Source organism: Lepidochelys kempii, chromosome 1 (assembly GCF_965140265.1).
Source record: "Lepidochelys kempii isolate rLepKem1 chromosome 1, rLepKem1.hap2, whole genome shotgun sequence".
In the NCBI taxonomy this organism is placed as follows: domain Eukaryota; kingdom Metazoa; phylum Chordata; order Testudines; family Cheloniidae; genus Lepidochelys; species Lepidochelys kempii.
Genome location: NC_133256.1, coordinates 190,226,903 through 190,242,577, shown reverse-complemented (window position 1 = coordinate 190,242,577; position 15,675 = coordinate 190,226,903). Strand labels below are relative to the sequence as shown.

Here is a 15,675-nt window from a genome sequence, read left to right as displayed (position 1 = left end):
CCCTGCTTAGTGACATTTAAAGTGGTAGGTCTTAATATGGCTGTAGACTATACCTTTTTCTTCTGTTGCAAAACAAAAGCATGTATTTAAGCATAGAACATAATTGCTAATCTGATAGCATGTGAGAAGAATTCTTCCTCTATTGCTTTTTGAAAAGAATCAGTCAGAAATGATTTTTGGTCCATATTTTGTGGTGTAAGAAGGACAGGGCTTCTTCCTTTATATTTTTGCTTTATCAAAATGAAAGAACACACAAAAATTTACGTATATGAAACATTTTAAAACTGTTGCATCGTAGAAGAATGAATTGTGGTTTTATATTGATATCCTCTATTAAACCTGATAATTAAAAGCCTTTTTTTCCCTTTAAACTACAGACCTTTTTTACTATTTCTGGTATAAGAGAACATTCTCTGTTGTAATACAGGTTTGTGACTGTTTTCCCTATAGATTGTTGAAGACTATGCTGGAAGATGGCAGGTTCCTTTGCCTCAGCTTCAGGTGCTTCAGACAGCTCTTTGTTGTTTCACGTCTGCCTGTGTATCATTCCCAGCTGAATGTGAGCACGTACAATATGTTTTGAGTAGCCTTGCTTTGTAAGTACATCCTTTTTCCTATTAACTCCATTTATAGGCTAACTGTTAGTGTTCTACTTTTGTAATGAAAGCAGCATGTCATAAGAGGTCCTGTTTTGTAAAGGCAGTCTTACTTTCTACTATTTAAATACACAAGACCAAACTTATCCCTGGTGAATTAAATAAAGGAAGCTCTGAAAGGGATGACTTTAGCCTGTTCTTTTTGTATCACATTTACTCAAAGAACATGCTCAGGTCAAACTTGTGAAAGTGTGTGGGGTTTCTTTTAACAAAACCACCTAATTAACAATAGAAGTGTGCCTGTGATCATTTTATATTTCCACTGACATTTTAAATGTTATGTTCTGAAATATTTGCAAACCAACCCTTGTGGCATTGTGGCAATAAATGGCTATGAACAAAAGTGAAATTGACTGGTACATTTCTGTTGTCCAAGCAGTGAAATGCAAAAAGTAAATAAACTAAAAATTATTGTAATGGCCTAATGTTTATGTAACAGGAAAAAAACTGTTTAAATTGTGACTCTAAATCTGATTCTTCAACAAAACACTTTTTGGAGAAGAGTTTGTTACATAAGATAGTTAAGAAAACATTTTTCTTTTGAGGAAAAGATTTGCTTAGGGTTAATATACACATCTTGAACTGATGATTTTGTTATCCTATTAATTTGCCCTAACAAAATCCTTCTCACCATAACATTTATTTTCTGACTCAGTAAAGTAGATGCCAAAAACTTGAAAATGTCAAAATAAAAACAAACAATTCTTGTATCCTATAGATATTGGCTCCTGTCATCAGTAGGTGGACAGAGGAAATTTGAAAGCATACTGAGAGTTGCTTTCACAAATAAGAGCTAGTTCTGGCTGAGTAAATGAGTTAATTATTTTGTCCAGCAGATGGAACAGCTCTGTCTTGCTGATCTCTGGTTTTAACTGTTCTTAGTTTGTTTTTGTTACTAGTTTTACTTGGTCAGAATTAGTCATCTCAATGTGGGTTTTTGTGTTAGCTCCATGAACTGAGGGTTAGAAAAATATCTGTCGGGGAACACTTTATTGGTCTTCACATCTCCTGCTTGCATCTTCAGTGTGAGCTGGCAGACCCACCTTTTTTACTTTGAACTATCATCACTGATCCCAGGAGACATGACGCTTTTATTTTGTGCACTCATGATATACTTAGAAAAGTGAAACTGAAGAATAGAGTAGATTTATGTGGAAATATAACTCTTAAAAATGAATAACTGTTGAGCGAAACCAGAAAAAATAAATTTATCAAGGTATGGTGGTCATGTACCTGAGGATAAACTACTTGCCCCTATAGAGTAGAATGAATATAGTCATAGTATTGCCTTTTAGAGAAAGATCAGTTATTTTCTGAAGCATGATTCAAGTTGTTTAATACCTGGCTCATAGTTGATGCTTATTAGCTACTGTGAATCTTGTAAAAACAAAATACATTCTAAGAAAAATGTAGTGTTTCAGAGTAGGGACAATACCTTCATACATGTCTGTATAGCACATAGCAGAATGTCATTTCGATCCTGAGTGGGGCCTGTGGGTACTACTACAACACAAATAATAAATAACAGTGACACCAAATTTAGTGTCTGTCCTACTCTAGATTAGGTACTGATCAGAAATTGGGGCTAATTGCCAAGAAGGGGGTGGAATGAGTTTCTCAATCTGCTATCACCCCTTATGTTAAACCTGTGCACGTGAGTTTGGGAATGGATTGTCCTTAATTGCTTGCTTACCCCCAGCTTACGAATTTTAGGAGCATTGAGCACAAAACAAAGTATTCCCCCGTTCTCCCTCCCCCCCCCCCCAAACAAAAAAAAAAAAACCAAAAAAAACCCTGCTTTGGTTGGCTTAGTTTTGCTGTGATGTCACAAAATGATTCTGGGGCATAACAGTTACCAAGGAAACATTGCTGAAGTACGCTAGCCCTAAGGGTGTTGAAGTCTCAGTCTTTCAGAAAATACACCACACACAATACAAAGTCCTAGCTCTGAAAGGAGAGAGGGGGAGAGAAAGGGAGGGAGGGAAGGGGGGGAGAGAAATAAAAACAGGAATCTGCCTGACCCCATATGGGCTTTCTCTACACTTGAGCAGGGTTTCCTTGGTAACCAGATGGTAAACTACTGAGAGCAGAGGCTGCTGTTCTCTGTGCACTTACTAAGCAAACAATTCACAATAAATGAGGCAACATCTATATTCACTTTAATACAGGAGCTGTGTACTGGGGTCGTTGGTAAACAAACGTATACAAGCACTGACTTGTAGCACCGATGTTGTCTGAAAAGATGGTGTGGCAAATTGCAGTAAACAACACGAATGTAGATATCTATTTAAAAAAGATGTGGTGTGTCAGATCACATTTTGGAGCATCAGGAGAGATGAAATTAACTACTGTAATTTTGATATGTATGTAAAAAAGATCGATGGGGAAGGAAGTTTTCAGTCTTGTTTTGAATGGCCGTCTGAGCCTGCTGATTTAAGCTTGCAGCGCATGTTGAAGAAATGTGAAAATTTATATCTGCAATTCACTTTTAATAAAAACTAGAATGAAGGTATTTGCAGGTGATCCCAAATTCAGTCAGAAACCAAATAAAAACAGATAATTAGCTCGCGTTAGTGTAGTCTTTCCCCAAGCAGTGTGAAAGTTCCCGAGGCTGGTAGTTTTCCAAACAGTCACATGACATGTGACTTAAACTTACTGATCTTACTTCAGAATGGCAGTGAGAATTGGTGGTTAGCAGGAGGTATTTGTTGTTTCAATTAGCAAAATTGATCTGATTTTTCCTTTAGGATTGAGATTAAAGGGCCCTTGTGCAAAAGAACCACTACATCTTTTAGTATGAAGGAAGGTACAAAAATTGGCCATGCCGTTTTAAAAACAGAGACTCTAATGTAGAATATCTTTAAATATCTTTTTTTGACAAATTCAAAGTAACTTTTTGATTCATCATTGGATAGAGAAGAATTAGGTGCAACTTAGTATACAAAGAGCTCAACCATACTTCTCTTTATAAAGAACATGACTTTTACAGAAATGTTTGTTGGCCCGGTCTATGTTTAAAATGTAGATCAACCTAGCTGTGTCACTCAAGGGTGTGGAAAATTTATACCACGAGCACTGTAGCTAAGCTGACCTAACCTCGAGTGTAGAAATGACTTAAGTAGACTGAAACATTATTTAATCAACCTAGCTGTTGCCACTTGGTGAGGTAGATTACCTACGTTGATGGAAAGACGGCATGCTACAGCAGTGCAGCTGTGCCGCCTGTAACATAGATATTCTGTTCACCTTCAATTTTCTTGGCATTTGTACATACCTTTAATTCCTTTCAATCGGTTTAGGGTTGAAGCTAGAGTGAAACAATTTCCTTTTACTTTAGGAGATATTTGGAAAATGAATTTCAAAAGTAGTGAATATAGAAAGTGAATTCTAATTGGTTATTTTCTAGGTAACTTATGAACTGTTAAGTTGACCAAAACTTCTAAGCTGTTTTATAATAATTTTCTGAAACGGTCTTTCACTACTTAAAGTTTATCTGACACCTACAGTTGAAGGAATAAATGTTCCAGGCAGAGAAAGTGTTCAAGACAGGGATAAGTTGTCTCCACCCGTACGTTCTAAGATCAGTCCCCTTTTACCTTCAGCAGCTGCAAAGGCAGAGGATGCTGGGACTTGCACAGAAGCCCTGTTTGGGCCTTAATATTTCACGACCGCCCATGATTGGCATCAGTCTGATAAACTTCAAGCTCCATTCTCACTAGCTTCTCTAATGAAAAAGGAGCTTTGTCTGGTCTTGGGTACATAAAACTATTTGGGTGTGAGAGAAAGGACCTTTGCTACTCTGGCCATGCTCCAGAGCTTTGTGGCTGAAACACTTAGTGCCTTCATTACTTTATTCCCTTTCCCATACTACTCTGAATTTGCATCCTCTGAATAAATAATTCAGCTGTCTTGCTCTAGTACTCCTCATAACTTTCCCAATCAGGAGCTGCATGTAATATGGGCATGATTCATGGGAATTCCTCTGACTCCCAAAGAATTCTGAACAGCAGAGTGAAACTGATCAGAATCTTAGAACAGGTTTACACTTAAAACGCTGCATTGGCACAGCTGCACCACTGTAGCACTTAAGTGAAGCTGCTCCTACGTCGATGGGAGGGCTTCTCCCGTTGGCGTAGTGATCCTGCCTTCCCGAGAATCAGTAGCTATGTCAATGGGACAAACCCTCTTGTTGACGTAGCACTGTCTACATGGGGGAGTTAGGTTAGTATAATTACATCACTCAGGGGTGCGGATTTTTCACACTCTGATAACAATGTTCCTAATAATGAACCTTCAGCTATAATAAACCTGGTCCCTGGATCCCACCTCCAGCCCCATGGCTGCAGCAGCGCTGGAGGAGCTATCAGCTGTATCATCCCTCAAGGCGGTGGGGCTCTTTCACTATAACGAACCCCTGGCTATAACAAACAAATGGCATGGATCCCAGTGGGTTTGTTACAGCAATGGTGTGCTGTATTGGCAAAGTTACTTTTGGAACCCCAAAGGCTAGAAATTTAACTTTCTTCAAACGAAACCTTAAAATCAGCCCTTTTGCTACAGTTACTCATACTAGTAACCTGATTTTGGAAGCCATTATTTTTTTCTTTTACTGTTTGTTTAGGAAGTTTTAACAGGTTTACAAATCCTTGCTTTATAAATATCAGAAAGAAAATAGTTATTACAATAGTAAGATTTGTTTTGAGAGACACTGTACAGTAATATAGTCATCGGATCTCTGTGTAACATGTTCTAGTGAGTATCATTACAATGCCCATAATGTGTTTCTAATGATTACACATTTAACAGACCAGGCATGTCTATTAACTGTTAATATTCTCCCCCCCCCCCCAAAAAAAATAGAATTATGCTTTTTTTTTTGGCTGATGAATGTACTTTGTCGGAGCACTGAATAAATGGTAAACCAAATATGTTTGTCCTCTGTCTATTTTGCTGGGTACTTCATTGGTGCATTAATTTTTCATGACAACCTCTGATATATCTTTGAACCATTCTACTAGAGTTTTTTCAAGATTTCTAACACTGAGGGTGATTTTTAGTCCTGTTGCCTTATCAAATAGCAGAGTTTTATTAGCAGTTAAGTTGGTTAATTTCTGTACATTTATTTTTATAGTTAAGGTACTGAAAAAAAAATTTTAGTGACTCTTCTTTAGAACTAGATGTAGTGGACCCCTACAGAAATCCGCTCAAGTTGCGTGGTCAGCTAAAATAGAGTAGAGTAGAGTGGCAGAGCAGTGCTTAGCTGTACTCCAGCAGTTCTGTGTCAGGAGGGAAGTTAGTCTGCATCTTGCAGAGGTGGGAGTTTTGCCACGGGATACTTCACTGCTCTCCTTCTCTGCTCACATAGTGGCAAGTGAGTTACTTCTAGCTAGAGACTGACTTACTGCAGGATTTGTCAAGGATTGAGCTGTGAGTAGAGCACAGTATCTTATTACTCTGCAGTTTTCCTTACAAAAAGAAATTTTAAATCATTTTTTTTTTTTTTTTTTTTTTGTGAGAAAGGGATTGAGTGAAGGGAAAGACATAGAAACTATACAAATATAGGGGAGGAGCAGTGAAAATAGGTCGGAATTAAGACCTACCAGTTTTGTATTCATTTGTATGCCAGTTTGAATTTTGTCACACAGAAGCTAAATTGTCTCATTGGGTTGTAAAAACAAAACATTATTCTTGAAAACACCTTAAAAAGTTTTCCATAGACAATACAAAACAAATTATCAACTGTTTAGTCATTTTTCTGGTACAACAGTTTCAGTCACACATGACCTTGACAATTAATAAGTATGTAGTGACAAGATAAAATAAGGAATGGAAAACTTGTGGGTGAGAAAGTAAATTACTTGTGACTTTGACATTTAATAGAAAGGAACATGTTAAGGGTTAAGTCTCTATCACCCAAAGTCCTGTGCAAAGTTATCAGGCGAACTGACGAGTTGTATGTTTCACAAGGACTTGAATTATACATCATGGAAGTATATTCTAGCATTTGTGAAAATTCAAATTGCTAATTTTTCTTACACTCGAATACTCAGGCTTGTAGAAATACAGCTTCAGAGGATTTCATGGAGTCTTAGCTGTGACTAGTGATAACTCAGGGCTAAATCTTTGTGCAGTGCAATTAAAATTAATCCCATCTAGCAGCTGCTGTTAATGAGATTCAAAAATCTGAAAAGAAGAAATTTGTGAATCTTTTCCTGAGTGTTGTGGCTTTGAGTTTCAAATATAAATTATGCAATTGTATTGCCATCTTTTTGTTACAGTGGCACACTATGTATTTGGAAGGGAGACAATTTCACCTCATTCTATTCAATTTCCATCTCCACGTCAAATGCCTAGAGTGAGCAGAAACCAAGTTAAATGTGTTGTACACAGTTCTGCTTTAATTTATAGCATTATCTTGATATATAAAGGAAATCAAAAGCATTTTCTGTCCCCAAAGGGTTTTTTCTGTTTGTGTTTAGAAATATCAGATAGGTCCAGTCCTTTGTTCTCTAGCAAAAAGAGTGGCCTGAGATCATAATCATATGGGGAATTTTCAGATCCAAAAGTTGAGGAAGTATCAACTCTTCAATCTATTTTCTTGCTTTCAGCAGCTGTTTGAGTTAACACTAGAAGTAAAAATCTCTAATTTGGTTTCAATCATATGAGTTACACAGTAGTTTGAGTTTTTAGGGGTGGGCCAGACCTGAGGTTTCTCATTTACAGCCAAAAGTATTGAGTTAAGTGGTGCAGAACTGAGGATAGCTTTCATACATTATGGGTGGGATTTTCAGTGTTGAACATTTTTTGCCTACCTCTTACTATTGGTATAAATTGGGTCAGAGTCAAACAAATGGTAAGTGCTTTGGAAAACACTACACTCTATATTTTAACTGCTGTGATATGTAATACTGTTTGTAATACTGTTTGTAGAGTTTTTGTAGTTTGCCTAGGTACCAAATAATTTCAGGATCCCTAGCTCTGAAGACAGCTGAAATGATTTGCTTTAGTTTTTGACTTGTCATTACTTGTGTTTGTAGGAGTTTTTTTGAATTGCTGCTGTTCTTTGGAAAAGATGAATTCTATGAAGATCCTTTAAAAGATATTCTAGGTTCAATCCAGGTAATAACAGTTGCTGCTTGCTTCTATGTTTGTAAAACACAATTTTTGTTTTTTGAAGATCAACCTGTTTGTAGAAAGTCATGCTTTCATGAGTGTTGGAGGATGCAAGCATTGGTAGAACACTTCAGTAGAGTGAAGAAAGATAGTGAGTCATTTTATTTACACTTCCCCTCTCTAATTTTATCAGAGGAAAAATCTTTTAGTTCGCTTGCCATTGGTACTACTGTTCATATCAAAAGCCTAAATAAATTAGAGCACAATCCTTGTTTTGTAATGATGACTGATTATTAACAAGGTTCTATTTTGTGAATTTCTTGAAGAGACAGAAAAAAAAATTAAATACAAATACCATCACCAGACTAATTTCTGACAGCTTTCCTTTAAGTATCTGACCAGAGTTTAGTGTAATTCAAGTAATCAGGTGTTCCAGGTTATGATTTAAATCTACAGTTTCCTCATCCACAATTTTAGACAGTGGACTGGAAAAGCAAAACTGTCTTCTTTTATTGCTTAGGACTAGGCTGTGTTCACACTTATGTGCCTTATGTGTTTAGTATTATAGGATGCGAACATCTAGTAACTGCTTTATAATTGAACAGTAATGTTCTCATTAACCAGCTGACATGAGTTACCTAGGCACATGCTGCAGAATTGGGTGGGGCCGGTTTAGACACTTAAAGAATGCAGCATGTCATGGTGTAGTCTATTTTGCTTAAGTTTTGTGGGACTGTTTTTTGTTAAAATTTAGGGCACCTAAAGGTATGGTTGCTATGTCAGATTCAAGTTGAGACTAATCCTTGCCGTAAAGAATTTATAAAATAGAGAGGGGATGTATGAGGAAACTGATAAAATATGGGCCTTTTTTTCTTTACCCTTAAATTGTTTTTATTTTAGCTTTTTGGGTTTGTCCCTTTTTTATTTGATTTACTTAAACCATTTGCCTATCAGTTGTCATTTTGCATTTTGACACACACTAGTTTGATTTTCTTTTAAATCAATAGTGCGTTAATGGTCAAAATGGTCTTTTTATGAGGAAACTTGTAAGATTTGTTTTTCAACCAAACACCTACATGCAAATTGTCTTGATGAAAATCATTTTCAGTTCCTTGACCATCAAACACAACTCACCCAAACATAGTAGACAAACTTAGGAATGAATTGAAGAACGTAGTAGCTAAAATAACCTAAAGCAGCAATGAATGTTAAAGCAGTGAATTGTAAATGCCTGGAAGCTGTTTTCTAGCTTCCATGAAATATATGGATTGTCCCAAAGACACTTCAGTATGCAATAAAATGGCATGATAGATAAATCCTATTGAATAGAATGATCTGAAAAGAAATTCAGATACCATCTTACTTTCCTTTTAGTACCTTGTTTCTTTTCGCAGATGACTGATACCAGGTTGTGGTATTAAGTTATTAATTGATGCTGGTGGCAAAGGCTACTTTATACCAGTAAATCACAAGGAAAGAATAACTCGGGCAGCATAAAAATTGTGGCTGCTGCTATCAGATACTATAAGTAAACATTTGGAAGTAGGTAAACTTGGCTTGATATAAGAGTTATAGGGTTTTAAAACCCTATCTGCTTTAGGACATTCCAGAATCACCAGTTTGTTCCAGGATAACTTCTTTTTTGTACTGTTAATTTTAATGGCAGAAGTGAATAAACTTACCAGATTATAGACTGCATGACTGAACCAAACCTCACCTGTTGTAAATCAGTGCTGATTTATGCAAGCTGAAGAGCTGCCCTACTATGTGTGCCACTTAAATATCTCTTAATTGGAGTCTAGAAGACAGCTTCCCAAACGTTTGGGAAATGGCACAAACTTGTCAGACTTAGTTGACGGCATTGTTAGGATGTTTACCAGGGTTTGTGTATAACCTGTAGATTACAGAAAAGCTAGATGGGTACTATTTTAATATATAGCTTCAGTCAACATGTATACAGCTTCAGTCAACATGTATACGATATCATAGTTTTAACTCAAAATAAATATTTCTTAAAACTTGTTTACAATATTTTATAAAACGTATTTAACTTGTATGGTAACTTTCAAACCCTTCTCATGAAGTTGGACTTCTTTCAGCCATTAAATGACTAAACCAGGTCTGTCAGACCTCTTGACAGTTTTAAATCTAATGCACTTTTTTACTCCTAGGAATGCCAGAACCTCCTATGCAGATACGGAAATGTGAACCTGGAATTAGTGACTCGAATTATCAGAGATGGAGGGCCATGGGAAGATCCAGTATTACAAGCAGTTCTTAAAGCAAAGCCTGTATCTCAGGAGTTAGGTACTTGATTTAACACACACACACATTTTAAAAAGAGTTTAGAACATGCATGTTTAAGTATTATTTTATAAAATATTTTTGCATATTGGGGCAATACTGACAGGGAAAGTGTGGTGTCAATGGTACTCAAGTTGTACTTTTGATATAATTTACTATACATGTTATACTTGGTGTCCTATATAATAGGTACTAATTTGAAAAACTTGTTCACTGTTAGCTCACCCTGTGGGGAATAATGAGCCAGTTACTCTGTATGTTGATGCGAGAGACCCTGAGGCTGTTGTTTTTAGTTGAAGTAATCACATATAATATTGTTGAAGCCAGGTATTTACCTGTCAACACAATAGTTTGGGAGGAGGGGCAAGCTCTTCATTAAATTTCTATCAAGACAAGACATCAAGGTAATTGACGTATGCATAGCTTTATACAAGAAAATAAAACTGATTTTGAGGTTTGAGGTGATTAGTGAAGGATTTGTACCACTAACCTTATGAACTATATTAAACAAATTATTTTAAATAAATGTCTTTGCTAACCTAGGGAATGTGGTCTACTAGCAGTGGTCTATGGCACCTTTTTCCCTCTTCCTTACTAGTTCAAAAGTGGCTCAATTTGATATTGACTAAAGGATGTCACCATCTTTCACTACTTTTCCAATTTTTACTTGTCACCATAGTTTCTTGAGACAAACTGGTTCACTCAATGGACAAGTGTGTACATTATAATTCTCACCTTTTATGGTAGCATTAATTAAGAGGGTAAAGACTGAAAGGCCATGGAAACTGAGTTGTCTCCCTCAAGCATAGATGGTTGTTCCAGAACAAAGTGGAGGGAATTTAGTAAGAAGATAATGTGGGGAAGCTTTGACTGCTGTACCTCGTCTGTGGACAAAAGGACTTGGGTCTTCAGAGGTGTCAGTAGTGTACCTTTCATTATAGGTACATTTGTCTGAAAGTGGAATAATGATGGGTGGGATGGAAATGTTTGAGAGTTTTGTATCACGCTGCAAATTCCACCAGGATTTCTGGTTGTACTGATCTGAAGGTAAGGGAAGTAATAGAAGCAATGGAAGGGATAGAAGTCCAAAAGGATCTGGGCTTTTTATAATATCAACAGGATGTTCTGAGAGTGCTCAAATACATAGCACGTTCACTTCAGTTTTGGACACTTCAGGTGGCTTGATCCAAATTCTTGGCCTTCAAAATAAATAAATAAAATAAATGCAGTCCTTTCCCTAAGAGCTATCTATTTTCTGATTTGCCTGGCTAGTCATTATGTGGAAGCTTTTCCCCGGCATACTTTCCTGCTACCTGGTTCTTTGTCTCTCCCACAATAAAATTAGCTGTAGCCTTCAGATGATCATTTTACCTAAGATGACTTCAGGCTGGATCTCCCTTCCTTCCGGTTGCTAAGTATTTTAGCTCATATTTTCTACTGGCTTTCTCTCACACATCTATCTCTGAGGTGGTAGCATATCCTTATACTTTTCCTTTCAGGCAAATATCTCCTTGTTTTTAAAAAAGAAAAAAAAAAAGTGTTGCTACTTAAATTTGGCTGCCTCTAAAGCCCAAATCTTCTGGAAAGAGCTTTCAGTGAGCATAGGAGGATTTTTGAATCCTTAGTGTGAGCAATTCAGTACTACAAAAATAATACATTTAGGCTATATTTATCTTTCTAAACATTACCAAACTGCTCCCGCAGTGGGTACTTTTGGTCAGGGTGGTTTGATTTAAATCATGAGGTTACATCAGGAAGCAGGAAACTTTGATTTAAATAATCAATTTTAACCAAGTTTTGTGTTTGTACTTCGTTATTTTCATTATTTGGTAACTTAAAACATGTTTGCAACTAAATATAGCCTTTACACTAAATGTGGTGCTTCTTTTTGTTAACCAGGAGGATACTTTATCTTTACACATTTAGTTAACAATTTAAATAGTTTACGTTACCTTTATTCAGATTCTTAATTTTTGCGTTTTTCTTGTTACAAAATGGCAAACCATGCATTTTAGATTAACTTTTTTCTTGTGATTTTATATTAAGCTCTAGTTAGAATTCAAATTCAGTTTAAAAATGCACAAACAGCACTGCAACATTCTTCTTAAATAAAGGTATTAGATTCATTAAAAGTTTCAAAAAGTTGAACTAACATGATTTGCATTTAAAACTGACTTGACTAATCAAAGGCAGTATTATCTCTAGTTAATGAACTGGTTGTTTCTGGTCATCATGTCCTTCAAGATTTTAGAGCCCATAGATCTCACCAACACCTAGTTTTTTATTCATAAGGATTGGAAGAGGAAAACAAGCTTTCCTGCATTTTCTTCAACTCCCAGTTGGTTTCTTAATTTTGAATGAACTAGTTGTCAAACTGAACTAGTTGAATAAACTGAAATGAAGAAATGAGATTCTTTTTCGAGTGCTTGCTCATGTTGATTAGGTGTGCACATGCCATGTGTGCAGTTGCTGGAGATTTTCCCCTTAATGGTCTCAGGTCGGGCCCTAGCGCCCCTGGGAACCCCGCACTTATGCGCTGTTATAAGGGGTGCCACCGGCCCCCCTCTGTTCCTTCTTACCATCCATGACTGTTGCAGAAACAGCTTCTTGCTCTCGTATGATTTTCTGACCTGACGTAGTTTCTGTTATGTATAGTTCTCTCTAGTTATCTTAGTTAAAACAGTAAGTGTTAAAGTATAGATAGTTGTCCCGGTCTTAAGGGACTTTGTCCCAAAGACTGGCAAAGACTCCACGTTTCAAGCCGTGCTCCACCTGCAGTAAAGCCATGCCTGTGAGCGACATGCATTCAGCTTGTCCGAAGTGCCTCAGGGAAGCTAACATCAAAGACAAGTGCAAGATCTTGAGGGGCTTCAGGCCAAGGAATTACAGCTTACCTGAGACATCAAGGCATCCAAATCTTTCCGTACCTCGACGATTGGCTGATCAAGGGCCATTCGCAAGCTTAAATCCAGTGCAACGTCAACTTAGTATGGACTACCTGTCAAGAGTTGGGCCTGTTAATAAATGAGAAACAGTCAATGCTAGTCCCTGTTCAGGTAATTTATAGGGGCAATGCTAGACTCAACAGAGCCAACCTACCAGAGGCCTAGTTCCAAACTGTGTCAAACCTAATCCCCTCATCAGGGTGCACCCACTCACAACCACTGGGGTGTGGCTCAGGTTGCTAGGTCACATGGTAGCGTGTACTTACATAGTGCAGTATGTGTGGCTGCATCTCAGACACCTATAGATGTGGCTGGCCTCAGTCTGTTTTCCAGGCAGGCACCATTTGGACATGATTCTCTCAATTCCATCGGCCATCTTAGTGTTTTGGACTTGGTGGGTGGACCCATGGTCAGTGACGAACAGCGTGCCCTTTGCTGCCCTGTATCCTTCAGTGACCTTAGTTTCAGATGCTTCAGACCTTGGACAAGGGAGCCCATCTCAGCAGTCTCGGAACCCAGGGCCTCTCCTCCCAGGAAGAACTGTCCTTGCATATAAATGTCAGGAAACTCACTTCCATACACTTAGCCCACTAGGTATTCTTTCCCCATCTGTCAGGTGGAGAAGGGCAGATCTTAATGGACAACAGGATGGCCATGTTTTACATGAAAAAACAAGGGCGAGATGGCTTTTCAACCCTGTGTTAGGAGGCCCTCTGGTTGTGGGACTTTTATGTGGATCATGCAGTCCACTTCAAGGCAGCACATCTCCCAGGAGATCAGAATGTGCTAGTGGATTACCTCAGCAGGTTGTCGTCCTCTCATCACGAGTGGTTCCTTCCAGAAGTGACTGACCCCCCCAGTTGGACCTGTTCGCCACCAGACAGAACAGAAAATATCAGTTCTGCTCAGCAAGGGCTCCTTCTCCAACACCTTCTTGCTGTCCTGGGCTGTGGGGGGACTGCTGTGCGCTTTTCCGCCAATACTCCTGGTTCACGAGGTTCTCTTAAAGATCAAGACTGACAAAGTAAAGGTTACCTTAATAGCCCTGGCATTGCCTCGTCAACATTGATTCGGCATGCTTCTGGACCTCTCGGTAGCGGCTTCACTGGGGCTCCCACCACCCCCGGACTTGATCTTGCAGAACCAAGGCTGGTTACCCCATCTGAACCTCTCCTCCCTACATGGCATGGCTGCTGTGTGGCTGAACCCAGAAGAGCAAGTCTGCTTGGAGCAGGCCCAGCAGATCTTGTTAAGCAGCAGGAAACTCTTCCCATGTGACTTACTTGGCAAAATGGAAGCATTTCACTTGTTGGGCCTTATAATGGAAATTCTCTCTGTGCCGGTTGTCCCTACAGTCCATTCTGGGCTGTCACCTGAAGCATCAAGGTCTGGTTCTATCGTTGATCAGGGTTCATTTGGCTGCCATCTCAGCCTTCCATCCTGTGGTCCACAGTAGATCACTCTTCTCCCACGAGATGATGGTGTGGTTCCTGAAAGGTGTAGAGAGGCTCTACCCGCAGGTTTGCGAGCTGATTCCACCATGGGACTTAAACCTGGTGCTGTCAAGGCTCATCGGGGTCCCCCTTTGAGCTGTTGGCATCTTGTTCTCTACTGTTCCTCTTGTGGAAGGTTGTCTTCCTTGTGGCAATTACCTTGGCCAGGAGGGTCTCCAAGTTCAGAGCCTTGACCTCAGAGCCCCCTTATACCGTGTCTGAGAAAGTTCAGCTACTTCCCCTCCCAGCCTTCCTACCAAAGGTGGTATCGTAGTTTCATAACAGCCAGGACATTTTTCTCCATGTCTTTTCCGAAGGCTCATGGAACCAATATGGAATGCTGGCTGCATGCCATAGCATTTGACGGACCCTCCCCTTCTACACTGAAAGGACTAACCCTTCCACAAGTCAATATAACTCTCTTTGTAGCAGTGACAGACAGGATGAAAAGTCTGCCAGTGTCATCCCAGAGAATCTCATCCTGTAATAACCACCTGCATCCAGGCTAGCTAGGAGCAGGCGAAGGTTCCGCCTCCGGCCATCCTGACAGCTCATTCTATGAGATCTCAGGCTTCGTCAGCAGCATTCCTCATGTAAGTACCAATCCAGGACATTTGCAGGGCCGCAACATAGTTGTCAGTTCATACCTTCATGTCCCACTATGCCATCACTCAGCAGGCCCAGGACGGTGCTAGTTTCGAAAGGGCAGTGTTGCAGTCAGCACGTCCGTGAACTGAGTTCACGTCCAGTGGTACTGCTTGTGAGTCACCTAATGTGGAATGGGCATGAGCAAGCGCTTGAAGAAAAACTTTTACCAAACTTTCATAACTATTCTTCGAGATGTGTTGATCATGTCCATTCCACGACCCACACTCCTACTCCTCCTCTCTCGGAGTTATCGGCAAGAAGGAACTGAGAGGGCACGGGGCTGGTGGTGCCCATTATACCAGCACATAAGTGTGAGGGCCGGCCCTACGGATACCACTAAGAGAAATATATCCGGCAACTGTGCACATGGCGTCCATTCAATGCTTGATGTGTGTACACATGAGCAACACATCTTGAACAACAGTTACGAAAGGTTGATAACCTTTTTTTACTTCTGTCAGAAGTTTAGTACTTCAATAGACTGGTTCCAGGAGTTTACCTTGTGACTTCCCCAAT

The 15,675-nt window shown here is 39.0% G+C and overlaps 1 protein-coding gene across 2 annotated transcripts in view; it reads left to right on the top strand.

Annotated features, from left to right (window-relative positions):
* The window catches only part of ZNF654 (zinc finger protein 654), a 59,189-nt gene that overhangs the window by 19,570 nt on the left and 23,944 nt on the right, over positions 1–15,675 (top strand). For both annotated transcript variants that reach the window (XM_073305704.1, XM_073305693.1), the window contains exons 2-4: positions 451–596; positions 7,694–7,775; positions 9,941–10,076. In XM_073305704.1, the coding sequence (XP_073161805.1) occupies positions 451–596; positions 7,694–7,775; positions 9,941–10,076 (364 nt within the window). The remainder of the gene's footprint in view (positions 1–450; positions 597–7,693; positions 7,776–9,940; positions 10,077–15,675) is intronic.